General features: G+C 29.2%; 1 protein-coding gene across 3 annotated transcripts in view; it reads left to right on the forward strand.

Annotated features, from left to right (window-relative positions):
• LOC143196906 (protein rolling stone) overlaps positions 1-27,949 on the forward strand; it is a 96,316-nt gene that overhangs the window by 60,052 nt on the left and 8,315 nt on the right. For 2 of the 3 annotated variants that reach the window (XM_076404858.1, XM_076404856.1), the window contains exon 2: positions 13,600-13,720. In XM_076404858.1, the coding sequence (XP_076260973.1) occupies positions 13,634-13,720 (87 nt within the window). In that variant the 5' untranslated portion in view covers positions 13,600-13,633. Of the gene's footprint in view, positions 1-6,791; positions 6,930-13,599; positions 13,721-27,949 lie in introns of those variants that run through there. The other variant, XM_076404857.1, reaches the window with a different exon arrangement.

The raw sequence follows: 27,949 nt of genomic DNA on the forward strand, positions 1-27,949 counted from the left end.
AATGAAGAATTGTTTAATTATATTTTAAAATATATTTTTTACCAATTAGGTTTTATCTGAACTAGAACTAGTGTTTAACATGTGCTTTGGACTACGCCCCTCAACACTAAACCTATCGAGACCATCCCAGAAGACATCAGACCTTACCCAACCTGGTTACTGGTGCGATTGGGATGACTATTGTGTGTTAGATTTTACGCACTCGTCTAGAAACATTTATACATTTATCATAACGTAGATCCGTGCTCTGTGAGGTTCGAATCCGCGACTATACCAGTGGTAGGAGAAATCTCCTATCGCTCTCCTTGAGCATTGCATTAACCAAACCGGCAAAAATAAAGCATTAACTTTTACTTCTCATTATAAAGAATGCCTTACTACCTATCATATATACCAGATTTGATTTTATTATTATTTGATTGTAGGATCTACATTTTAGTACCTCATGTGAGAATATATTTAAAATTAACAATAAACAACCTTTTTCATAATTAAGCTAAAATTATAAAAATTAATGTACTGTTCTTATATATTATCTAAAGACCTATCTATAGCTGTGAATTCAATTTATCCCATTATTAAGTGATATTAAATAGTTAAAGCAAATATTATTTTTTTCCTTGTACTTACATATTTACCAGACGATCGATTATCTGAGCACTATTTTCCTTTAAGTAAAGGCGTTTTTTGATGGTATTAGGGAGGCGAGGAAAGGTAGGAAAAAATAACTAGTAATGAATAACACTTTGAAAAAATAACCTATAAAAAGAAATATTAAATCATCCAATTACATAAGGCTATTTAATAAAAATTATATTCCAATAAAACTGTATATTACAAAATATGCATCATATTTAAAAAACTGATTTCCCTATTGCTATATACTAAGTTAATTCAAATACAGTATAGATGCGTAACTGATTATTTAACAATTTAGAAAAATAATAAAAAACAAACGGTTTTAGAAAACTACTATTCCAGCATGTATAACAACTTGATGATCATCTAAGATTATGGTTACATATCTTCATATACACCCACGTAACTTTATTATATCTAGTAAGATATCTTCGAAAGTATATTTAAAATTGTTACAAGTATATTATTTACCTACGTAATATAATTATTCTCAATCAATTCGTCAAGTAGCTGGTTGACGCGGTGGTAAAGGCGACAGGACGGTCTACCTACTGTTACAATAGTCGCGGGTTTGAATCCTGCTGGGGCATGGTCGTAAATGTATGTTTGTGATTTTTTAATATTTGTGATTGTCCTAGGCAAGTGTGTAAAATCCGACAAGGAAAATGATCCCAGTCACTTCAGTAACCAGGCCGGGTAAGACCGGATGTCTTCTTGGATGATCATTCACAGGAAGGGTGTTTTTACTTTAGGTTTATGATGGTTTTATAATTAGAGTATTCAGGCTGGGTAATTAATCACTCGTTAGCCTGTAGGTTTAATGCTTAAAAATGTTGTTCGTAACACATGTTAAGCAATAAATTCAGTTCAGGACAACTTCAGTTGAAAAGCGCCGCTGAAATATAACAGACAAAAGGGAAACTCAAATTGATACAATAAATTAATTGATTTTAGTACAATTTAAATGAATTTATTATAAAAAGGATAAAATCCCTCCATATTACATATATTGGTATTTAAAAATTAAATGACATATCTTGTCATGTGTCAATTATTTCTAATTTTACTACAGTGACATACAGTAATACCAGCTAACTAAAATGCATACCTATTTTATCAGAATATATTTAAAACGAACTGGAAATGTAAAATACGTTCTTCCTGGTATGTTTTGCTTTGGAATATTTACTCCTTATATAGTTAATTTGGTCGCAGGATTATAATCGCTGTAAATGGGAAAACCAGAAATGCTATCATTCTGCATCGGTAATATGTAGCACAAAACAGGATGTACGCAAATGTTGCATTTTTCAAACATTTTTAAATACAGATACTTCTCATTTTTATTAACTATATTGGATCTCGTTATATTAAATTAATAAAAAATTAAACTCTAATAACTCTTGTGCGATTACAAAAAAGGGAATTTATTAACAGAATTAAATATTTCGACCCATATTATGTTTGTGATTTAATTTTAAAGGATTTTGGTGAATAAGTTATTGAAGATACTTTTGAGAGTTCATCGCAGTATTCATGCGAAAAGAATACCATTCATATCCATATAGTGGCATTGAAATATTTTAAAAATTTATATATACCATTAAATGTTTCATGAATGGTTCTATTGAAATATTCTTCTAATTTTCTTTTGAAATGTTTTTGAGTATATGGGAAAATCTGCAGTGCTTCTTATCCAACTGCTTTACCAGGACATCCCCATAATTCTAGATAGGTTTCAACAGTTGCTTGTCTTATAGCAATTTATTATTTACTGATAATTGTGATTTTCTTGCAGTTAACCAATACATTTTCCTATATTTTAACTCCAGTTTCTTCCCTTCCATTTTTACATTCCAGCGTAGTTTTGCATCAAGATTCATAGCGTTGTTGCCATTTGGAGTGGTATTATTATTTATTATCAATGGTGCTTGTGCGATTTGATTATACGTGAACTGCACATGCACAAATTTAGTTCCGTTAAGTTTAATTTTCCAGGCTTGTGTCCCGTTATTCATATTGTCACTTACCTGTTGTAATTTTCATGTGGCTTTTTCGCTGTTGTCTCCAACAGCAAGAATCACACTGTTATCAGCAAATGTAGCCATCGTGATATTTTCAATTTGTGGTGCATCACATGTGTAGAGTAGGCTTCTTCTTGTTTGACTCTAAACATTCTGGCTGTAATGCAAGATTTTTATAATTCGGTGTGTTTCTTCGGTAACATTTTCTGTAGCTTATGAAAAAGGCCATCATGCCATTACATCTGTTATTCTACGAACCTGGTCAACTGTTGAATGTTTGTTAATAAATTCGAACTGGCGTGTAGGTATTAGGTGTTTTCTTTTTAATATCAGTTTTATTTTTTTAAATAGGAATTTTTCAGCAGTGAGATAGGTCTATAGGCATCTATTTCATTTGGTGATTTCAAGGCTTTAGGATCGTGATAATTTCAGCCATCTTCCAAACATCTGGGACAGGTTTTAGTCGAAATGCTTAATCAAGCATTTCGATTAATCATGTTGGTGAGTTTTATAATTTGTTTTCTTGGAAGTTTTTGCAGCAATTTTACTGTTATTAACTCATAGCCTGGAGATTTCTTTTAATTAATTTCAGTTTTGGTAACTTTGGTTACTTCTTTCAACTAATTTAATCGTCGAATTTTCAAATGCTATGTCCGCCAAATTATATTCAATATCAGTTTCGTTGGGTTTGAAGGTTTTTTATAAATGGTCAGAAAATGCTTCCGTTTTTTGTTTATCGCTGCATTTGTGATCGTTTTAGGTATTTGGTAGTTTCCCAGAGTGAATAAACTGTTTACTTATCATGTTAGATTTCAGATATTTATGGATTTGTTATTATTTGCAGTATTTCTCTTTTCAACCTTTTTTCTTTTTCTTTCGTAGTGTAGCGACGTTGAGGCATATCGAATTTTACATAGTGGAATAGCGGTCTACAAAATACCCAGAAATATAATCCCAGATGTCGAACACGGGCGGGGTGCCAGCAGCGCCGACTAGAACCCGATAACGAATAGCTGGCGGCAACCCCGTGACGTTTATCTGGAATGTTATTGAAGGGTATTTCGATTAATTCAGTGCTCAACGATCGTTTGGTTTAGACGTGCCACCATCGACTGCCCAAGCCTCGTCTCCAGGTAACACCGCTGCCATCCGTTTTATCTAATTGTATTTTTCATATTTTTTTATATAGCCAATAAATAACGGTCACATAATGTAAACACCACTGTTTCATTTCGTTTTACCTCCATTCACCGAGCCACATCAATTACCCTAAAGTAGCATTAATTTTTCAACTGTCATAAATTAAATTTAATAATGAAATTTTGATCAGGTCGATATTCGACTTTTTCAGGTGAGGGATTTGTATGGAGGATCTTTTGAGCGTAAAATTGAACATGAAAAATGTTTTTGTAAAAACTTAAATAATTGAATTGACATACAAAAATTAAATTTTGACTATTTTCTTAAAAAAGATGCATTATTAAAATGGCTTTGATTTTTAAGTATTACTGCTTTTTTTACTGCAATTTTTATTCTATATATATATATTATATAATATATTTATTATATATATATATATATATATATATATATATATATATATATATATATATATATATATATATATAACTACTGAACAACTAAGATCAATGAATAGGAAAACACACCTAATTTAGTATCTGATTTAAATATATCATGTTTATTTAAAATTACCCGTAATATATAGTTCTTATATTCATCATTAGCGTCAATAAAGGACACTATATATTATCAGACTATACTTAATATATTTTAAACTCCGTCTAAACTTCCTGGCAGTGCTTGATATTTTATTTGTTTATACCTTTTATTGCTGATAGATCGAATAATTTAATCTTTGTGTACAGTAAAACGACATATGTTTATTTTTCAGTATTATAACTTAATATATCGAACATTGATATCAGAATATTACTGCAGTAACCAGAATTTTTCAACGTCGGACTTAACAAGTAAAGTGCCATTGATTTACAAAATTTGGATTACTCACCTTATTACTAATGATGAATTAATTTAGTGTGCGAATTCATTCAGTCCATCGAAACTTATAGTGATAGTTATTCCGCTAAAAACAATAATATCTATTAGATTGTTACATCATTATATCACACTAATATTTAAAAAAATATATACAAAATAGATTATCACTGCATATTAGTATTGGGGTAAGTAAAATTATATAAATATCGTTTTAATTAATCAATTTTCTATTTAATTTATATTTTATCAATGTTTATCACTTGCTATATATATTTTTCTTTTTTTTTGTAAAGTTTACGTTTATATCTTATGTATTTGCTTCTTGGAAATCATTCTTAGCTTCTAGATTTGAAAATATTAATTTTAGTTACCGTCTATCATATATAAGCTATACAATTCGTCATATAGTGCAAATCTACACTTTACTTATTTTTACCAGGTGTCTACTGTTCATCTATTTATATCTCTACAACTATAACCAACAATTTATGATAAGTTCTTGCATTGATTTATTTTATATTATTACACTTCGCCTATTTAAGCTGTTGTCTTTCCTAATGTAATATATTTTATAACATAAATTTAGATAACATTAATAATGAAAAATTCCGGCTTGGTTGGCGCAGTGGTAAAGGTGATGGGACGGTCCTCCTACTCTTGCGATAGTGGCGGATTGAAATCCTGCTAGTGCATGGTCGTACATTTGTGTTTGTGACTGTTTAAGGTTCATTATACAATCACAAATTCATTATTGATTATAGATTGTTAAGTTATTATAATTATCCTTAGGTAAGAGTGTAGAATCTGATAAGGAAAATCATCTCAGTCACACCAGTAACCAGGCTGGGATAGACCGGATGTCTTTTGAGATGTCGGTAGTCGGTAGGCTTAATGCCGATGACCGTGGATCGAAGCCCACGTTAAACAGCATGTACAGTCCAGATAAACCCTAATTGGTAAAAAGGAGACTCATAAATATCAACGAAAGGGTCATCGCCAGAATACTGATTGCGTCGCTGATTAAATTTACAAAAGGCAGATCACTTATATTGAAACTTAAATTACGGTATTTCCTAAACACTCATTTTGTTTGAAATGTGATTCTATTAGTGACCCAATATAATTAAAATACATATTATTAAAATAATAATTAGAAGAATTAGAGGAATTTTTAACTAATCCTTTTCTTTGAATCTATTTTGAAAGTTTGTTGTAAAAACACTTATATACTTACTTATATATATATATATATATATATATATATATATATATATATATAAATAAACAGACATGGCAAAATGGCAAAAGAAAGGACATTCCCAAATGTTGTGGCATAACAGAAATATTTTAGTAATATCGTTTAAATCGGAAAATATATTATAAATTATAACAGTATTATAAAAAAACAAAAACAACAATATAAAAAAGAGCATAGAGAGATGACACACAGGGAGAGAGAAAAGGAGAGAGAGACATGGAGAAAGAGAGAAAGAAAATGTAAGGAAGATACAAGTGCTCCTATTAACAGACAAATCGAAATATTGATATGATGCTAATTATAACTTTCCTAATTATATTTTCAGAAAATTTTAATTTACTAATTATTAACTATTTAATGAATACATTTTGGTTATAATTTTTCTATTTTATTTTTAATTTATTTGTTTTTTTATATGCAATTCTGTACTACGGATTCAAGTAAGGTCGTCCTATTAGATGTAGTAAGTCAGATCATATCCAGATTGTTAGTTTGACATATTTGACGCATGCTTAAATTTTTCTGTAATAGCATCACCATCGTTATTTTATATCTACACCTTGTAATTTTCGCTAATACTTATTATAAAAATTTAAACCGCAAGATATTTGATTAAAAAATGTCTTAACTAGAATTTTTCAGCGTTGGTATTAACGTGCCAATAATAAAAACCCAGTTTACTCATACCCGCTGTATTCGCTACTATTAATGACGAACATAATTTATGATCAGTTCATTGAGACATATTGTGATGGGCTAATTGGGTTCACCAAATTAAAACTATTGTCGAATATTTAATCAGAAATAGACTGATTAGATATTTGATAGGGATAATACGGAATTCGATAAAATATTTTGTTCATTTTAATTTTTTATAGTGACAAGTGAGATATAACGATATTTGTTTTAAGATCAAATTGTATTTTAAGTGGTATTATGTTGCGATATTAACAAATACGCATTATATATATTTGTGCATGATATAGAAGGTGAGTTTTTACTTATATTTATTCAATATTTTTTACCTAGTAGATTTATTAAAATAAATGAAAAATGGGTATAGCTATTTTATTTTTGCTGTTATAAACACAACATTTTAAGCAATTGTTTATGCCTACATAACCCCATATAAATATTATTTTGTTTGTGTATATGTCATACATTTATTTCCAATTAACATTTTGTTTGTTTATGAAATAAATTATCCGTATAAGTAATTTGTGAGAGATTTTATCTATAATTTGGGGCTTAATAACATAGAATACTTGCAAATATTTATGATGTGAGACTATTAATACAAGAATATATTACAAGTGATTAAAATAAGATTAAGAGAGATCAAGGTATACGAAGAAGTGGAATTGCGGTATTTTTCAGATTTTATTTCCTCTGATCACTTGTTTCAAATGTGACAGTGACTTCCGCTGTTATTAGAAATGGAGGGAGGAGGTACTAACCAACAATATACAATACGCTGAAATATAAGTATATAAGCATATATTTACAAAGAAATATTGAATTTAATAAAACAGTTAGAGAAATATTACCTTTAAGATAAGAACAATTGTGTTATTCGAAAACAACTCTGAATATTTTTATTTTTAACTTATTGCAATTAAGATAATAATATTAGTATAAATAAATAATATTAATTTTGTGCGTACAAAGAAAGGAACGAGGCATACAAATTTGTTTATATTGACATATCTTATCAATAATAGGAGGATTATGAATTTTAATTTTTGTGTGTGTAATGTTTCGCCCGGTTCAATCAGTGGGGGTGCTGGGAACGTGACATTGGATTGGTTGGTTTAAATTGGTTAAATAGAAACATATAGAGAAACTTTTTTGTTTGATTGGTCCTTCATTTCACCTGACTACTCATGACGTCACATTTAATGACCAATAGTAGTCAAATGAAAACCAAATTTAATTTATAAAATTAATTTATTAATATAAAATCGCATACAAATATAAATGAAAAATATACATAAATATAAATAATATAAATATATAATGTATATAACAAATATACACAAATCTAACAAAGATAAAGAAACGTAAGTATATAAGTATAAATGAAAACAAGTTTAAGAGCTCAATACTCCAGGCAATATAATCAAAATATTCTTCTATAGCACCTTCTCCCGTGCTCATATTTCTTTAGTGCTATCAATTTTATGGGATCTATTAGAATTCTATCTTCTAGTTTTGTTAGCCGGCTTGGTGGCGCACTGGCTACAGGACGGTCCTCCTACTATTGCGTTAGTCGCGAGTTCGAATCCTGCTGGGGCATGACCGTAAAATTTATGTTTGTGATTGTTCTAGGCAAGAGTGTAAAATACGATAGGAACATGATCCTAGTCACGCCAGTAACCTGGCTGGGAAGATATCTGGGATGTCTGGGATGATTTCTAAAGTTGGTCACTCGCCAGTCGGTAGGCTTAATGCCGCGGACCGTGGTTCGGAGCCCACGTTAAGCTGTAGGTCCAGTCACTAAAAAATCCATGTGAGGGTGACATGACCAAAAACTATAGAACTTTGCTTTACTTCTTGTTTTGTTAATACCTAACAGTAATTTTTAAAATTTTATGTTGAAAGTCATTATATTATTAGAATGCTGAATTTGTATGTGTTTTTTAAAATATCTCTCAAATTAACTGATATTTTATAATGGCAAAATCTAGGAATTAAATAAAATAGATAGCTTAAAGATCTACAAAAAGTATAATAATAGAATCAAGAATTGTATGAAAAAAAAGCATTGGTGATGAGCACTTTAAATGATTTTTGATGAAATATACTAGTTGAAGCATGTTAACTCAGCCAAAATATATTTGTTTAAGAAAATAAATCCCCTTAAAGTAGCAACTACATTTTTAGTTAATTGATGGCACTGTAACAAATATTTTCTAATTATCTAAATTGATCGTAATTAACTATTACCTTTTACACATTAACTATCACATCTTTCGAAGAGCTGGTTAGACTACCCAAATTAATATTTTTGACCACTATCACTTATGTCTCAATAAGAAGTAGGTTGATTTTCTGTCTATAATAGATAGATAATTGTATATGTATTTGGTAATAACTACGTCCGATAGACATTCACTCTAAGACCTATTCGTGAAGAAAGGGTAGTTCTGAATTCCTCACTAAAATGTCTGCGATACACACACGATGACGATGATACATTTGCATTGTGTTTAATCGAGGTAATATAATATTTACTTTAAACGATGTCTCTTCTCAGTAGCAGCTTTAGGTCCACAACATTTTTCATTATCAGGATGCATTCTAATCCAGTTTTATATTGATTAATAATTTAGTAACAATTAATGTAACACAGAAAATATGCACAATCCAAAATGAAGATTTCCGTCTGTTTTAAGGCGTCCAAAATGGTTTGGAGCCATTTTACATAGTTCAAATAGTATAATTTCCAACTACAACCTTAAAAATAGTTGCGTTCGCACGATTTAAGCAAACCAATCAAGTGCTTTTGTTCTAATAGCTTAAAGCCAACAAGCCAATCACATGTTGCAACCGCAGCTCTATCTGCTGATTGAATTGGGCAAAATATTTCTCCAAGGACGTCTATACAGTCGAATTTATATGTTTTCTATGAGCTTTTTTCCCAATTTTAATGTAATTGAAGAAGAAAACGCCCTTCAATATATATCACTCTATATCGCTTCTAGCGAATTAAAACTTTTATAAGGTTTCTCCGACTTTTTTAGAAACTGATTTTATTGGATATTATTTTAGATCTTCAATTCTCTGAATTCTTCGTTTCTATACTGACGTTCTTAATATCTATTTCTATCATTAGAACATTAAAGGTGTCATATATATCAGCTATCTTTTTGTATCGTTGTGAGACATTTTTACACTATTTTACGTAATTTTAAACTATCATGTAAAAATTGTCTTACGTATTGTTTGTCATTTACTATAATTTCAAAATATTAACAATCGATTAGGCTGAATATACTCAGAGTCAAATAAATTTCAACGAAAATATGTTTCCCTTTTAAACTACCTGTCAGTTTTCTGATACAACAAAGAAACAAATCTTATATAAGCGAAGATGCACTAATCCACTATATCTATAGATATGGAATAACATGGAATGGTATAGTATAGGTACTAGTATTGGGAACAATAGAAATATTTTAATAATCTATGTAATCGCGTAAATCGTGTAAATCTAATATTATATCGCGGTAAATATTATTATCTTACAATAATTCTCAATTTGTATGTAAAAGAACTTGAATTTAAATAGTTTAGATTTGTTTTTGTAGAAATATTTTATATCAGATATATCAATAAAACAAGGATTACATATTTTGGATTTTTAGAGAAAATCTAACGCTTTACTATGTACATTTACTTTTTCCCATCTCACCTGTCAGCTTTCGAATTCCACGTTGAACAAACGACATATCTTTTGAACCTATTCGAGAACTAAAGTACTTCTTAGATATTTTCCCCAGCGGAATACGAGATTTATGGTTTACGCATTTCTGGTCAGTTGCGTTTCTGGTGAAATTAAGTTGAGTCGAATCTAAATTGTCAGAAAAATGTTTCAACAATGGGTTGTTTGTTGCAGAATCAACGGCAAGGTACTAATAGGAACAGACATATTTATTGCTAAGTATAGGCCTTATACTTAAAATGTTCACTTACATCAATTAACTATTTTCAATGAGCTTTTGAATGGTACGTTGGAAGAGCGACATGTCTTTTGAAGTTATAGGAGAATAAGGTTTAGCTAGAAGAGCTGCTTAGACAGATTATGTAGCATCCATCAACACAAATAATAAGTGGGATAATATATGGTATATACGAAGTTCTCATTTAATCGATTTCTGTATCTTTTAAAAACACCCTGTCGCGTTTCTGATATTTCGAACTCTAATTTTAATTCTAACATTTCTGTGTAAAAATTATTTTCTGCCAATACTTGAGTCAAATGCATTAATTCATATTCCAATTCTCAATATTTAATTTAACACTCATATGCACGATAGGAAATTCTGCATATTTTCTCGATGCAGCATGCTCAATACAAAGACATAATAGTGTATAACTTTCTTATCGTAGGGATTTACTTTCAATGAAGTTCGCTATGAGATTGCTTGCTCTACCATCTTCCGTAAACCTGACCTCCACTTGGAGTCATCCACCCGTCCTAGACCGTCTTATCCCTAGCTACTCCACTCGTACCTCTCACATAATTGCAGATCTTCTTGTCAGGGCTGGAATTGACTTGTTGCATCCCCTCCTTGTTCACTACCCCAAATTTCCCCCTTGTTCCTTCACTACCCCCTTCATAAACATATGTCATTTTTATAAAAAAGAACATTGTCCATACGTTATTCGGTCCAAGTTCTGTGAACTCCACTCTTACCATAGCCGCAAGCACATATATACCGATGGCTCCTAATCTCGCAGCAGGCTTGGCAGCTCCCTAAACAGGGTTCAGTATTGACCGCTGAAGTCTTCGCGATATTCATAACATTATCGTACATCTCAAGACAAACACTGAATGATTTCTTTTTGGCTTTGTTTTCGATATGACCAAAAAATTCCCAAAATTGCAGTATTACTATCAAGTTAATAATAAATTTAGTGGATAATTGAAAATAATTTTTGATTGTTTCTCTAGCTCAGTTTAATAAATGTTTAGTTGTGAACGATTTCTTCATCCTTCATCATCAGCAATCACTTTCATGTTAAAGTATGATATATTTTATTATTCATTTTAAAAGGCTGTCTGATATAAAAATGTATAATTTCTTGAATGTTTGGAAAAAATATTTCTACTGTAAATTGTAATATTTCAAACATATCCTATTACATTTTTACAGTAACATTATAAAATGATGTGGCTAATTTATTTAAATTAGTTCAATTGTTTATGGGTATACTTAAATTTATTTTATCGCTATTATATCTTAATAATATGACAATATCTTAATAATCCAATATCTTTCAATCACATAGATTATGCATATGTTTGGGCATGGTTCATAAAGGTCAGATAAGAAATGAGTGACCTAGTATTATCCTTTTTTTTTGGTGAAAACCAAGTAGAGTAGGTTAAAAAATTTATTATATATCTTGATTTGCTAATATAGGTCAGCTCAGCCAATCATTTGGGTGCTTAGAGTACATTCTGGGCCTTATAATGGTATATACTATATTTTGACACAATGATGACTTGACTTTATGAAGCAATTTCAGTAGTTTTATCAATATTTTTTTGAACTGGGAACTTTTACTTTTGTTTAAAAACATGTACTTATGTTTTCATATATATGCTTCGAACATACCGAAATTGACCACCATGAGTGTATAATCCATGAATCACTTCTAAGGTTTCTTAATACCCTAGGGCGCGGTAGTAAGTAATACGAGATTATCTAAAAATATGCCTTCATCAAAAGATGGACCAATTAATAGTTTTCATTATGATCCTACAAACTCTTTAACCGTTCTGTTGTTTACTGTTGATATAGAATTATTAATTATAATTAGTTTGTTGATTAATTAGAATTACTAGAATTATTGTCGATAGTTTGCACCGCAGAGCCATATGGCTTGAGAATTAATGAAGAAAATATAAAAGTATTGGCATTTAAAGAGATTGTATTAGGAATGAAGTAATTATTTTAAGATGCGAATCAGTGCACAGTTGAGGAACAAATTCAGAGACGCAGATTACAATGGTTTTAATGTTTCTGTTGAATGAATTGTGAACGAATTCCTTACAGACTTCCGTGGCGAAATCGACCTTTAGGGTTGAAGACGCGGGGAATAGCTCAGAAAAAGATATCATAAAGGTCAACAGCTATAGCCGGTTGCTAACTATGGTGAGGTTATTCCAGGTCTTGCAACACAAAGAAAAATGTATTGGCTACGAAGTAGATATTCTGCCTTAGTGCCGGCTATGGATTAACTGTGATGATGATAAATCAATGGAACATTTAATATTGCTTCAGATCTAACTATCAAAAACAACAGTTAATATAAAGAGACTATACGTCCTAAGAAAACCTGAACCAGGCATATCGAGTAAGATTGTTGGAAATGCTGGGCTGTAAACTATTAAAAATGCCTGTACTTACAATAGGATGCGGATTTAATAGCTATTCGAGTGGTAGTTAGGTTTCAATGGTATATAATTCACTAAAACAGCTATCTTAATAGTTTATTGTAACGATAACCTTATCAACATGTGTTATTCTTATGTTTATCGAAATTTTAGAGCAGTCAGTCGGTATTTATTTTTTAATTAAAATTTTCCCTAATATTAAATCAACATTAATATTATATTACTGTGTGTAATTGGCATTCGTAAGATTCACTTAACAAACTTATTTCAGCCGGTAAACCCCGTGGTATATAATAAAAGAGAAGCTATAATAATGTGCGAGTGGAAAGTAGTAGTTTGGTAATTATTATATAACCAGTCATATATCGTTGAATGCGCTATTCGCGAACTGAAGTACTTCTTAGATATTTTCCCCAGTGGGATACGAGATTTATCGTTTACGCATTTCCAATCGGTTGCGTTTCTAGTTGAATTAAGTTGAATCGAATCAAAATTGTCTGAAAAATGTTACAATAATGTGTTGTTTATTGCAGAATCAATGATAAGGTATTAAGAGGGTCAGGCATTATGGTGGGACCGTCGTGGAAGAAATATTTTAGTTTACGTCAGGTTTCTTTAGCCCACGAAAGGCCAATCACTTTTATCTTATCCCAGGTAAGTACTAGTATTTAATGTTTCATTAGTTTAAATATATTTTATTGTTTCTAAATAGGCAAAATCGTACTAGATAATCAAAAATATATTCTAGGTTGTATTTATGACAACTATTGACTAATATATATTCGATTTAAGCTGGTAAAATATTATTAATGGCACCGGTAGCTAATTTCTGTCCGTTCACCTTCTATTTATACCAAATTTTCGCTCTTAAACCACATGTGTAATTACTGAGAGGATTTGACATCGTTTTATATTTATTTTTTATTGTTAGATAATGATCGCATTGTCAGACGGAGAGTTTTTTTTTCTAGCTAGAGTTACATATATTAATTCTATAAATAAATTAAAATTTGACATGTTGCTTATACAAACTTGCATGAGAAAGTGATAAGATATGTTTATTTCTATTGTTAACACCCAAGTATTAACAAGTAAATACTTGGGTGTTAATGACTTTTATAATATTGTATTTTTAATCATATACAGATAATATAACATTTTAGTTATCATAATTAAATAAACTTTTTATGGAATACGTGTTATATCAAATAATGCATCATGAAAAGATTAGTTTAGTTTAATGTTTTCTTATTATTTTTAATAAATCAGTACTTCTCTAGGTTTACATAAAATAATTTTCATTATAAATGAATTATGACTGAAACGAAATTCTATTTTAGACACAGAAATAGCAATATGTCGCAAAATTGTGCTTAGAAAACACCAAAATTGTTCCCCATATATATTTGAAAATTGTTTCTTAAATTATATTAATTTAGTACAATATTTAAAACATGTTGCTATATATATATATATAACTAAATACATGAAGAGGATAAATATGGATAACTCTACTTAAAATACATTAAAATTATATTTCCTTAATGATTATTAAAAGTAATCAAGATTTAATTAAAATTTGTACTCATCGTGGGTTTTAAAGCTTTTAGATTAATCTTATGCTACCTATTAGTGTCACTCAAGATACTTAGCTGATTGATTATTAGTCTGTAACATATCGCAAATGTTTATACTTCCTGACTGCTTGGTATATGAATTTATGTGTACATAATTTATGTAGCAGAAAATAGTAATAATAAATGTAAATATGTTACTTTGTGCAATTCTAATTTAATGACTAACAGGAAATATCATTAAATATATTAATTAGATATCAAATATTATGTACTGGAATTAATCTGTATCATTTTTCAATATAAGTATTTTATTTAAAATAGTATGTTTTAAAAGTCTTAAAAATATTGATCATTACTAGACATATTTTCTCAAAATTCGTTCAAGTAATGAATCTTGCCCCAGAATAATTACAAATATGTTTATTCAGGTTTAATCCATGAATCCACAATATTTCTGCAACTTTTCATAAAAAATGAACTACTTTTTCAATAGGATATCTTCTGGAGTAATTCAGATGATTTCTCCTTCAATGTAGATTGTTCCGTTCCTTAAGTTATGTCTTCGTTTGCTTTTACGAGTTAATAGTGTCTTGTTGCTGGTTTGCTTCTCATTTAGACACTTGAGATTGTTTTTATTGATCCATTTTACATCACTGGTAATACTCTTTCATCAAAGACAAATAACATTAACAAAGTATAATATGCGTGCAGAATAGCCTTATTTTCCAGATGTTGCTTCCTCTGGCTGTTACTTATCTCAATCAATAGCATACAATCAACACCAATAATTTCCGGAGTTATGAATAAAACAGAAAGCACGAATGAAGCGAAGAAATACCGACAAACAAGAGGCAATACGTTGAACAAAAATATATAACCATTTTATTTACGATGAAGTCATGAATTCAAAGCAAAAAAAACTACGAGTTCAGAAATACCTATTAAAATTACATTTGATAAGAACAATTGTGTTAGCACAAAACCACTTGATTATTTTTATTATGAAGTTATTGCAATTAAGATAAAGATATACCTTATAAATACATAATATATAATTTGTGCATTCAAAGACTCTTTTTTTCTAATAAATTTTTTTGGGTAGTGGTACAACTTGACATATTTATTAACATTCACAAAGAATTATTATTTAACACTGAACAAATTTGTAAAAAAAGTTGTAAACAAATGAGGAATATTACAGTAGTATATAATGTTTTTTTGCAAATATTACATTGTATAAAATGATTTAGGTTTAAGTAATTTATCTTTGATTTTTGAACAAGTATTGTTAATTAATAGTATAATTTTTCAATATAAAAAAGTATTTTATTTAAAATAATATTTCTAAAAACTATTTAACTACTTTTTTTAATTACAATTTTTACCCATCTTTTGATCGAGAAACGAATTTTGATTCAGAAGAATTCTTCGATTTATAATATATTTCTCTTCAGTTTCATTCCATCTGCAGAATTGTTTAAACCTTTTCATAAAAGGTGATAAGTCTCTATAGGATTTGTTTCGGAGTAATCCAGGAGATTTTTCTTTCAATGCAGATATTTCTCCTCGCTAGTTATAATAAAGGATAATATGCACGAAGATGCAGAATAGCCTTATTTTCCAAATGTTGCTTCTTTTGACTGTTACTTGTCTCATTCAACAGCATACAATCAGCACCAATAATTTCCGGGGTTATGAATAAAACAGAAAGCACGAATAAAGCGAAGAAATACTGACAAACAAGAAGCAATACGTTGAACACAAATATATAACGATTTTATTTACAAAGGAGTCATGAATTCAAAAAACTACGAGTTCAAAAATACCTATTAAGATACCATTAAAATTACATCTGATAAGAACAATTGTGTCAACAGAAAACCACTTGATTATTTTTATTATGAAGATATTGCAATTAAGATAAAGATATACCTTATAAATACACAATATTTAATTTGTGCATTCAAAGACTTTTCTTTTCTATTAAATTTTTTTGGGTATTGGTAAAACTTAAGCATATTTATTAACATTCACAAGGAATTATTATTTAACACTAAACAAATTTGTTAAAAAAAGTTGTTAACAGATGAGGAATATTACAGCAGTATATAATGTTTTTTGCAAATATTACATCGTAGTTAATACTATTATCTTACCATAAATCTGCTTAATTTGTGTACAAAATGATTTGGGTTTAAATAATTTACTTTTTTTATTTTTGAACAAATATTATTAAATAATAGTATAATTTTTCAATATAAAGAAGTATTTTATTTAAAATAATATTTCGGAACACTATTTAACTATTACAATTTTTTGCCATCTTTTGATCGAGAATCGAATTTTGATTCAGAAGAATTCTTCGATTTATAATATATTTCGTCAGTTGTCACTTCTTCATCTACAAAATGTTTGAAGCCTTTTCATAAAAGGTGACATGTCTCGATAGGGTCTGATTTGGAGTAATCCAGGCGATTTTTCCTTCATCGCAGATATTTCTATTCCGTAGTTACGTTGTCGTTTGGCTTTAACAATTAATAGTAGCGTTTATTAATAATAACTCTTTTTGTTGCTGGCTGTTGGGCTTAAGCCAACGCCCTCTACTGATACAGAAATATCCTCTTGTTTCATTTTTGAAGCAGCATGTCACAAATTTGGAAAGTCACTTTCCTTCCTTGTTTAATTTTTCATAAGACTTTTAGGAGTTTTATCCTAAATAAGTGTTTACAATGGGATATCGCCAAATATTATCGCTATTTTTTTTATAACATCTTTAATAGATACGCTTAGTACAATCTTAATTTACAATTAATTTATTACTACTTTATTGTTATTAACACTCAAGACGAGAGCGAGAAAATACATCAATATGTATTCCTCAATTATAAAATTATAATTATTTATTAATTATTAATTATAGCTATAGTTTACACTAAATGTATACACTTTATATAAGTTCGTATGGTTTTGTTCGCTTCAATCTCTTGACATCCTGCGCGCTGTTCAGCAGTTGTATTGCTTCCACGTTAGTCTGATTTAGTAATCCTCTTTCTTGTTCCAAGGCGAAATATTGGATAACTTCGCAAATCCATTTGATTTCTACGTCATCGTGCAGTTCTTCGTTGGTTACATAGCGATAGGCATTGATAATCTATCGAAGAACCTTGTTTTGACAGCGTTGTATGACTAGTTGATTTGAATTTTTAGTGCAACCCCATATTTGCACCCCATAGGTCCAAATTGGCTTTATAATTGTATTATAGATCAACCTCTTTGATTTTAGATCAAGTTGAGAGTATCTTCCGACTAACCAGTATAGTTGTTTTATTTTGGTTCTAATGTGTTTTGCTTTTTGTCCAACGTGATGCATTATCACTATTAGGATATTTTTTCTTGACTTGTATATCGAAATTACCACTTGAAATACGTTGACTTTACATTGAGATTACTCCCATATACTTTCATTCAACTACAATAACTTTCAGCAGCTCTTTGTCTCATATAAATTTAGTCAGTATAAAGTTAAACTCAAATCACTTTATTTGATATAAAACCCACATTTGATAAATCATATATTATCGTTATTGACAGTTATTTTACATTTATAAATTACTACGAATTCATTCCAAAACCTAAGAAATTATATCCAGAAGATTGGAGTTTCTTTAGTCTTTTTTCAAAAACTTAATTTAGCTTATCATTAATACTAAAATGCATATTTTGATGATTCCATTTCCGTATTAAGACATATAAAATGTATATACAGGAAATATTTAAAATCATCAATTAAAATCGCAAATGCTGACATAAATAAATTTTATTGTAAATGTACCCACGCCCTGCTATTATCCATAAAACGGTTCATGTATCCGATAAAGATATACTCGATGAAGCACACTCACCATAAATATTGAGCTAAACGATACCTTTCAGCAGCATTGTCTTTAAATGATGACACAGACAAATGATTGTTGTTCACGTTACGCAAATAAATGTTATCTATTACGATTGAAAGCTGAGATTCAGTATTCAAATACATATATTGACCTGCAGTTTAACATGCATATAGCAGGATAACTTATACAAAATGGAAGAAGTGCATTAATGGATTATAATGTGTAAAAAATAATTATATATCTTACACACCAAATAATAGCAATTATTAGACTAAGGCGTTACTTTTATACCGTTATTTTTAATGTGATTAAATGAGTTAATATACTTAACGTTATAAATACGTAATACTTTATACACACTGATCATTTTACGGGTTTTGTTACAATACATCTGGTGTTAGACAGCTTAATATGGCGGAACGTTTCATGTGATAGACGTCAATTTATTTGACCTTTTAGGCCCAAATTTGCTAAATATAAACATTTTCGACACAGCAATTATTCATTACCCAGATATATACCAAGTATTCTTTATTATTATTATTTCTATTATATATAATATAAAAATGCCAAGACTAAATGATTAGTTTCATTTCGTTCGTTATTATGTTACAAATAACATAATTATATAATTTAACAGATTTTTTTAATTAAATATTTTTTGTTTAAAAATTTAAGAGTTCAAGCCGTAATAATTCTAAAAATTTTTTTTTCTAATATAAACCAAGCTCCTATATCATTCTAACATAGACACACCACTTTCCTCGAACAACCAGGACTGTATTAATTGCGCTATATAACATGTATTCATGCCATTCTTCTTCGCTCGTTTCTGATTGGATTATTTGTTCGGCTCTTTTTCATATTTTTCACTGCATCTACCATAACCGTGTTCCTTTCTTCGTTTTCAGTAGCTATAATATGTTAATCATCAATAATAATAATAAATAAAATAATAATATTTAAAAAAGTCTGACTATTGATTAAAACTCTCAACTCAAAGGTTTCCCAATGCTACTGCAATACATAGACAGTATTTTCAGAATCATCCTCTTATTAATCCGCTGTCCTCTCAACAATTTCCTGTCTTTCCTAAAAATCGTAATCGTAACGTAAATATGTTAGAATGTGAGTTTTTAATTGAAGAAGAACAGATGCCGTAGATATTACTTATTTTTAAATAGTTTTCATTAAAAGAATTACTAGTAAGATCAAAAAGCAATTCATCAAATGATCAATATGATTCAAACCTTACACACTACAGAAAGGAAAAAAGTAAATGATAAGAACAATGGAATTATAAACGGAACTACAAAAGATCGAGAAAACACAGCATCAAAGATATCATCAAACCCTAGAGGAATATGCCTGGTGTAGTCCTAAGCCCAAGAGCTAAATGGATTCTGCTAATGTTGACAAGGGTGTATAAAGTCTCATGCAAGTGCGGAAAAGTGGATAGGAGAAACCAAGAGCATGAAAGTACACTGATCAAGGAACACCAATAGTGTGTGAGATATAGACGTACAGCTAGTCTATCTAGACTCAGCAGTAATAAAATTTAGCCATTCCATTAGGCTATTTTTAGAGAAACTGTCGAGAAGGTACTGAGATTAAAAAAAAACAAAATATCTCAGAAAAGACACGAAGTCACGATCAGGAACCCATTAGTTTAGGCATAGGTGTATAAATTTCCTGCTTCAAAATACAAAACTACCTTTTACGATTGAAGCAATGGTTTACAAGTGAAAGAATTCACTTACTCTACTAAACAACTTCAGCATAATGAATCATAATCAAAATGAAAATTTAATGAATGAACTTTGGCATGAAATGTATAGGGTTGTTGACATAATCAATGCAATTAATGAGCATCTATTCTAGACCCCTAAAATTAATTCACATATCTAGTTTGTTACCACTAGTGAAAATTATTAGTATGAAATTATTATATTTATTTTCATCAATAAATAAATTACTCGCGCGTGAATTAATTGGGATAATTAATTAAATAAGTAACATAACAATTTAACTATGTAATTATGTGTATCCAGCGCTTTAAACATCACTTTTAAATTTTCAACATGTCAGTAATTATCAGTAATTATGTAATAAAGGAAAAAAACATGGAGCGCAGAACTACAAGTAACAAATGAAAATAAGCACCAAGCATTCTTTGCGTTCTCTGCAGTACTGACCTAAATTAATAGTACATCCTGTTTCAATAGTTCAATAAACTCCACATACAAAAATTCAGTAATATTACGTAAACTAACAATATTTATTGGTAATCCATCTAATCCATGGACGTTTTTTCACAATCAACAAAATATATTGATAAGTGTATATAATATATAAATAATATTATATAATATATAAATATATAAATATGTAAATAATAATAATAAATAATAATATACAAATAATAATATATGAATAATAATATATAAATAATAATATATAAGTAATAATATATAAATAAAAATATTAATTTTGAGATCATTAATATTAAAAACTGTCGTAATTGTTCATATTTCATAATTCCTCTATACACGAGCTAACGAACTATAATAACTTATACAACACAATGCCTTTGGATCATGAATCTTTGATGTCTCCCTTTTTAGTTAGTTGTGGCTTGATATCTGCAGAAATTCATATTGAATACATGAACTTTCCCGATGGACACCCTGTAGATACAATTGTAGTAGCGTTCATTTAGAGAATTTAATTTACTTGGATGAATGCTTCTTGATCAAATCCTCGGTCTATTTAATTACTTTTTCATTTATTTTCTTAAAATTTGAACAAATATTTAAAAAAGTCTTCCGTAAGGAAATATGCATACAGTTTTTTATTTTTTATTACAAGTCAACAGTTACAATAAATAACTTAAACTAATACATGATCAAATATTAGACGATTTAGAGCATTCAATATCTGTTTCAAAGATTCTGCTAATTATTTATATTAACAATTGTTTATTATAGCACCAAAACTAGACTCAGAGAAAAACTTATTTGTATTAGTCGAGTCTATCCGAATATATAGATATATTCAAAGGATAAACAAGATGAAACAGTACCTCCATTGTTGACACTTAAATTAGTTTTTGTATGATTTCAATTATCAATATTATATAATTATTCTTGGAAAAAACATTTTTATTAGTAGTCAAGATTAATTCAATTAGTCAAAATAAATATTTAAATTAGTATTAAATAATTCAAAAAAAAATTCAGTTATTCTACGGTTATAGTACTTTCTTCTAGACTTTCATGTCAAACTAGAAGAAATAAATAAATATCTAAATAGTTCTACGCATATTCATATATTGATTCAGGCAACTACTTCCTGTAAACTTATGAAAACTTTCACCACTAATCACTGAAAAGGAAAATAACACAAATATGTACAGTTCCTAATTAGTTTTTATAAAATCTTAATTGTATTACGTAAAATGCATCTATTATGTTATAAAAATATCCCGTTATTACTATATTATAGGAGTTTTCTAAAAAAATGCGAATAAAATTATGCACCTAGTTTTTTCAATTACGATGCTTATCACTAAAATTTATTTACTCTTCATAAAATAATTAGCATGACCCTCGTTAATACATTAATATTTTCATATATAAATATGTACCTATATTACTTGAGTATTTGTAAAACTAATGATGTGTATTTAATTATTTAGCTTTTACATTTTAAACATTTTACATTATTATTCCAGCAGCATTCAATTTATGTTCTACGCAGTCCTGCTTTTTAATTTTTTTTAAATCTCTTAGAACTTCAGCAATCTGCCAGTGGGTGATAAGTATTATTATATGATTTCCGTTATATAATATAACTATTCTAACATGTAAAAGATCGCTTCAGCAAGTGATCTGCTGTACAACTTATAATCGAAATCTTATTCTAGATATTATTCTAACTTATTTTAAAGTCTATCCTAACTTATTTTAAAGATTATTCTAACTTATTCTAGAGATTATTAAATCTTACTCTGTTTATCTATTAATCAGTTAGTATAGCAGTTTGCGTTTGAGCCTGTGTACTACACTGTCATCGCGCACATTTAACTGTTTGGCGAGTGCTTTGGGATGCACTAATAGTCTTTCAAAGTACTTCAAACTAACACTTCGAATCACGCTCGTTATGGTTTCTAGGGAGATATCGCGCTGAATCATTTTGTTGAAGGCATAATATGGGGCATCGACGATGACTCGCAACACTTTATTCTGGAACTTCTGGAGGATAATATACCTATCCTAGTTGTACATACATATAGATTTGCTAGTTGTACCCCACAGTTCAATACCATAGGTCCAAGTGAGCCTAAGTATTAACTTATGCAGCAAAACCTTGCTATCTCATGATACTTTAGATTTGTACCCTATCAGCCAATACATCTGGTTTAGTTTAAGCTGCAGCTGTTTGCGTTTTGTTACTATATGTTTTTTTCATGTCAAAACGTCGACCAAAATGAACTTTTTAAAATTTACATGTATTATTTGTTAATGAATTGATAATAGAAATAATAGGGATAGTCTAAACCTATCAAATATGCAAATTGGCAATCAATAACATATTCTAAAATATTCATTACTTTTATAATAATATAATTTGATATAAATATATATTTGAGACTACTAGAATGGTTCGACAATTTAATTTGACTTCAGTGAATATAAGTTACTTCCAGCTTAAATCTAAGATTATCGTGTACATCTTAAATTTAACAATTGCATTAAAGTCAATAATAGAAATTAACAATTTTTCAAATTTAATATTCTAGCTGATATAGTGTATGTTGTTACATGTTGTTCTATAAAATTATCAAAATATCTTATGAAGGTCTTCTGTTACATATCTTGATAGATTAATCTATTATAATGTAGTTTAATTGTGTGTATGTATTAAAGCCAATAATAGAAAATAACAATTTATCAAATTCAATATTCTAACTGATACACTATCATACATATTGTACTCTAAAATTATCAAAATATCTTATGAAGGTCTATTACATATCCTGATAGATTAACCTGTTATAATTTCGTTTAATCCAATCTGATTAAGATATCTGTATGTATTATCAAAAATGGCAATCAAATCTGAATGCAAAACATGTTTTAATTTTAGTATGTTTACCGTAAGTATTACATAAACATGTTTTAGTTTTTTATTATGCGTGATTTTGCTGAAATATAAATAAAATGTGTATCGGTGAACAGTTGTTATTAAGTAAATCAACCTGAATGCAAAATGAACTTACTGAATGACAAAAATAAATATAAAATGATTTAAATTATTTGCTTTAGGTTATATGGTACATACTGGATATAACGTTGGAGGAAAAGTACTATCGATTTGTCTTAATAGACAACTTCAAACTTAATTATATCTAGTTTATATCTTCAGGTCCTTAATGCAGATTATAGTTAATGATATACCATAGCGCATCAACAATACCTCACAGTACCTCGTTTTTGGAATTTTGGATTTTTCTATTACTTTGATCGGTACAACCCCAGAGTTGAACATCATAAATCTACACTAGCTTCAAGATTTGTCGATAAAGCAAAAGCTTATTATATACTCACAAAGTTGAATATCCAACAGACAGTCAATTTTTTATATTTCAGCTTGAGTTATTCACATGTATTTTAACATTTCGCTTCCACCAGTGTTTACCATCAAGGATCATGCTAAACCACTTCGCTGTATTTCTATACGGTAGTACTTGCTGATTTATATATGTTGGCTTGTTTTTCATTCTTTTGTTGTTGTTATTTATTTTGATACGCCATTTTTCTGTCCAGCATTGTATTTCGGCAATAGATGTTTTTAACTTTTCGGTTGTGTACAGCAGACTGGTCATAATACACTTCCCTTTGGCGCCCCTGTCTGTACTTTCCTCAAGTCATAGTAGACATCTTCTTGTTTGGCTCTGAAGTATCGGTCAGTTAAATATAACTAAAATGTATTCTTGTAATAAAGTTATCAAGAATTGCCCAAAAGCATAAACAAAGGCTTCACCAGCACATCAATGTTAAGGTTCTCTAGCTCCTAGGTAATGATGATTTAATTAGAATATTAAAGAGAGTAAAACCATTTGATCTAATTCAGTGAAGTTATAAGTAAAACTCAGACAGTAACTCATTCAGTAAGTTATTAGTACACATTAAAAACAGTGACATAGATGTTAAGCCCAAAATGGCTATCCTAGAATATATATTTTGTAATTTCAAACCGTAACAAATTAGGATAAAATCAAATAGCTTAGCGTTAGTTTACTAGATTGTTATAATAAATAAAAAATATATGTAAATTTCTAGTAATATTTCTTCAATGAAGACAAACTACAGTGCTAAATTTATATATCATAGAAGTAGCGTAATTCGTTTAATCACTCAAAAGAACATAAGTACATTTACGTCATACTTGTTTTTGCCTTTTTTATTTTCAAAAAGGTCCAAGACTGGAAAACTTTCGAAAATGGTTAATCTAAGTATTGGAATTGCAAAGGAATTGCTCACCATGGGCTGTTCGACTAAAATTGACAAAAATTAAGAGAATTTAGTTGCAAAGTTTGGATCCATCTACCATATAGTCTGGACATTGTTCGTCTGACTACCAATTGACGAGATGTCGGCAAAACTCCCTTAGTGATATAAAACTTGCTTCATAAATAGCTTGTGAAGATCACTTGAATAAGCTTGTCGCACAGAAATTTCAGTAACGGAATAGCTTTTTATCATAGGTTTTATCATTGACTAATTATTATTCTTCATCATTAACATTTCATGAAAGTATATACATTAGGAAGGAACATACGGAAAGGAATCAGGAACATACAGAAAAAATGTTATCTTTTATAGACCAATTCATTATGTTTACCCTTTAGGCTGGATTCAAATAGTTTTGATTTCTCCATCGACAAACCAAGCTTGGGATTTTGCATCAAGCAACTAATCTGCTAAACTAACTATTATAATTAAGGGTTTGTTAGTGATTTTCACAAATGAGTTCGAGAAAAGAGCACATTTCTCAGCAAATAAGCTATGTTTGGCAACGCAAGACTCTCCAAGGTTATCAAATCTTGCCACTGCTAACAGAGATTACGGTCTTAATAACTGGCCGTTTTAGGACTGGCCATTGTGTCTTTTATCTATAACATCGATTTATCCACAGAAGAGTGAGGAATTCGTTCACTCCTCAATCGACAATATGTCCAAATTACTGCAATCTTTACGAGTGCGAAAATTATATCAAATATCTGCGCTTGGAATGATCAATATCCTACTAGTTATTTTTGGATCGTTTCTTCATTTTTATAGTTTTCATTCCGACAATTAATATCACATTTATTCCACTTAAAAGTTGGTGCCACACCAATGAAATGGTGAAGCCGAGAGGTTTTGAGCAGCATTTTTTATACAGATTACTTTAAATAAAAGTTATTTTTCATAATATCGTTACTACTGATAACATAGATCTATAAAATGAACATCAAGATTTTTGACATAGCAGAGTATTCATGGTTGGATGCTGATACTTTATATTTAACTGGTCCAGCATATTTTTTTTTAAATAGAACAAACGCTTCAAAAATTTGAGCTGTGCTTCAAAAAAATTGAGAAAAAAAAGCAATATAAAGTAATTTTTCAACATGACAATGATAAAGCACATGTTACAATAGTCATAAAAATTAACTTGGAAGCCATTTAAAGCAAGTTCATGTGGTATCATCGATACCATTTGATTTAGCTAAATAGGACTATTTTTGATGATACTCTAAAATGGGTCAACTTTTCAACGGCCTCAAAACACCTACTAGTTTCTCAATGTACTATTCAAATGCTGATAGAAAAATGAGATCAAGTAATAGCTTAGTAACGACAAAAATTTTATCTTATATATTTAACAATAAAGTCTTATATTGAGAAAAAATGAAATTAAATTCACAGTACATTAATAAACGCGATTTTCAATTGCTTATTGTCAATTTTTTATACAACAAGAATGCAAGAAGGTATATTTAATATATATGAAGACAACCTTGAAATAATAGGCTGTTATCGCGATTTTACGAATGACATGTTTCAAATAGTTAGACTAAATTGAAATAAAAAGTTGATGTAAATAATATACTATTACACTTTCAATTTATTTGAAACACGAATAAAGTAATAGCAAAATGTAAGGAATGGGCAGTAAAAAATAAATTGCTGCCATTGCAAATAACTAGACACTAAGAAAAGTATAGCCTTGCCTTGAAAGGAATTTAAAGAAATCACAGATGAATAAGAGCTAAATGAGACTTTATAGCTGCACTAAAAGACGAGAAAAACGTTCAACTAAGTAAGAAATAAAAGCTTAAGAGTGTATGAAATTTTATATGCAAAAATGCCGATGTAGTAATAACAATAATATGAAATAACTGCATTTTATTTTTATAATTCTATAATGTATTATACATAAACGTATATCACTATGATTTTTCCATAATCGAATAGGATTACAGTTATATAGGTCCCCTAAAAACTAATAAGCCGGCTTGGTTGGCGCAGTGGTAAAGGCCACAGGACGGTCCACCTACTGTTGTGATAGCGCGGGTTCGAATACTGTATCGTAATTTTATGTTTGTGATTGTTTAATATTTGTGAGTGACCTACGCAAGAATACAAAATCCGACAAGGAAAATGATCCCAGTCACGCCAGTAACTAGGCTGTCTAAGACCGGATGTCTTCTGCTCGCCAGTCGATAGGCTCAGTGCCGAGGACCGTGGTCCGGAGCCCACGTTAAACAGTAGGTCCAGTCCAGATAAACCCACGTTGGTAAAAAAGCAGACTTTAATATAAAAAAAACAAACTGATAAAATTCTAATATATGAATAATATATTTGTTAGTTTATTTATTATCAAACCTTTTGTCCTTTTAGTTATCAAATATCTTATCAAGGTCCACTATTCAGACATATATGTTGACACATCCATCTTTCATCATTTACGTTAATCTATTATTAAGAGATACTTTTTAATTGCTTGCGATATATTTTTATTTAATTTAGATGGCCTTGAATTAGCAAGTAATATTAATAGACATATTACCAACAATAATAAAAAAATATGAAGCAGATTTAAATAATTTGTATAGTTTAATAAATTTAATCTCAAGGCTAACTATTATCCATTAAAACTAATTCAGTTATCAAGATTTATAAAGATTATTTTATCATATTTGTGCGATTATTTGAATATTATCAATTGTTCCGCAACAATGCTCCAATTAATATCTCACTTCTAATTCACCTTGAAATAATTGAACAAAAAAAAGAGGAACTAGACCAATGGGATCCTTTGATTACGATACTTTTCCAATTCTTGAAATAATGCCGAAA

Source organism: Rhynchophorus ferrugineus, unplaced genomic scaffold (genome assembly GCF_030347505.1).
Source record: "Rhynchophorus ferrugineus isolate W39M unplaced genomic scaffold, kcgeb_rfMv2 rfM5, whole genome shotgun sequence".
NCBI classification, from domain to species: Eukaryota; Metazoa; Arthropoda; class Insecta; order Coleoptera; family Curculionidae; genus Rhynchophorus; species Rhynchophorus ferrugineus.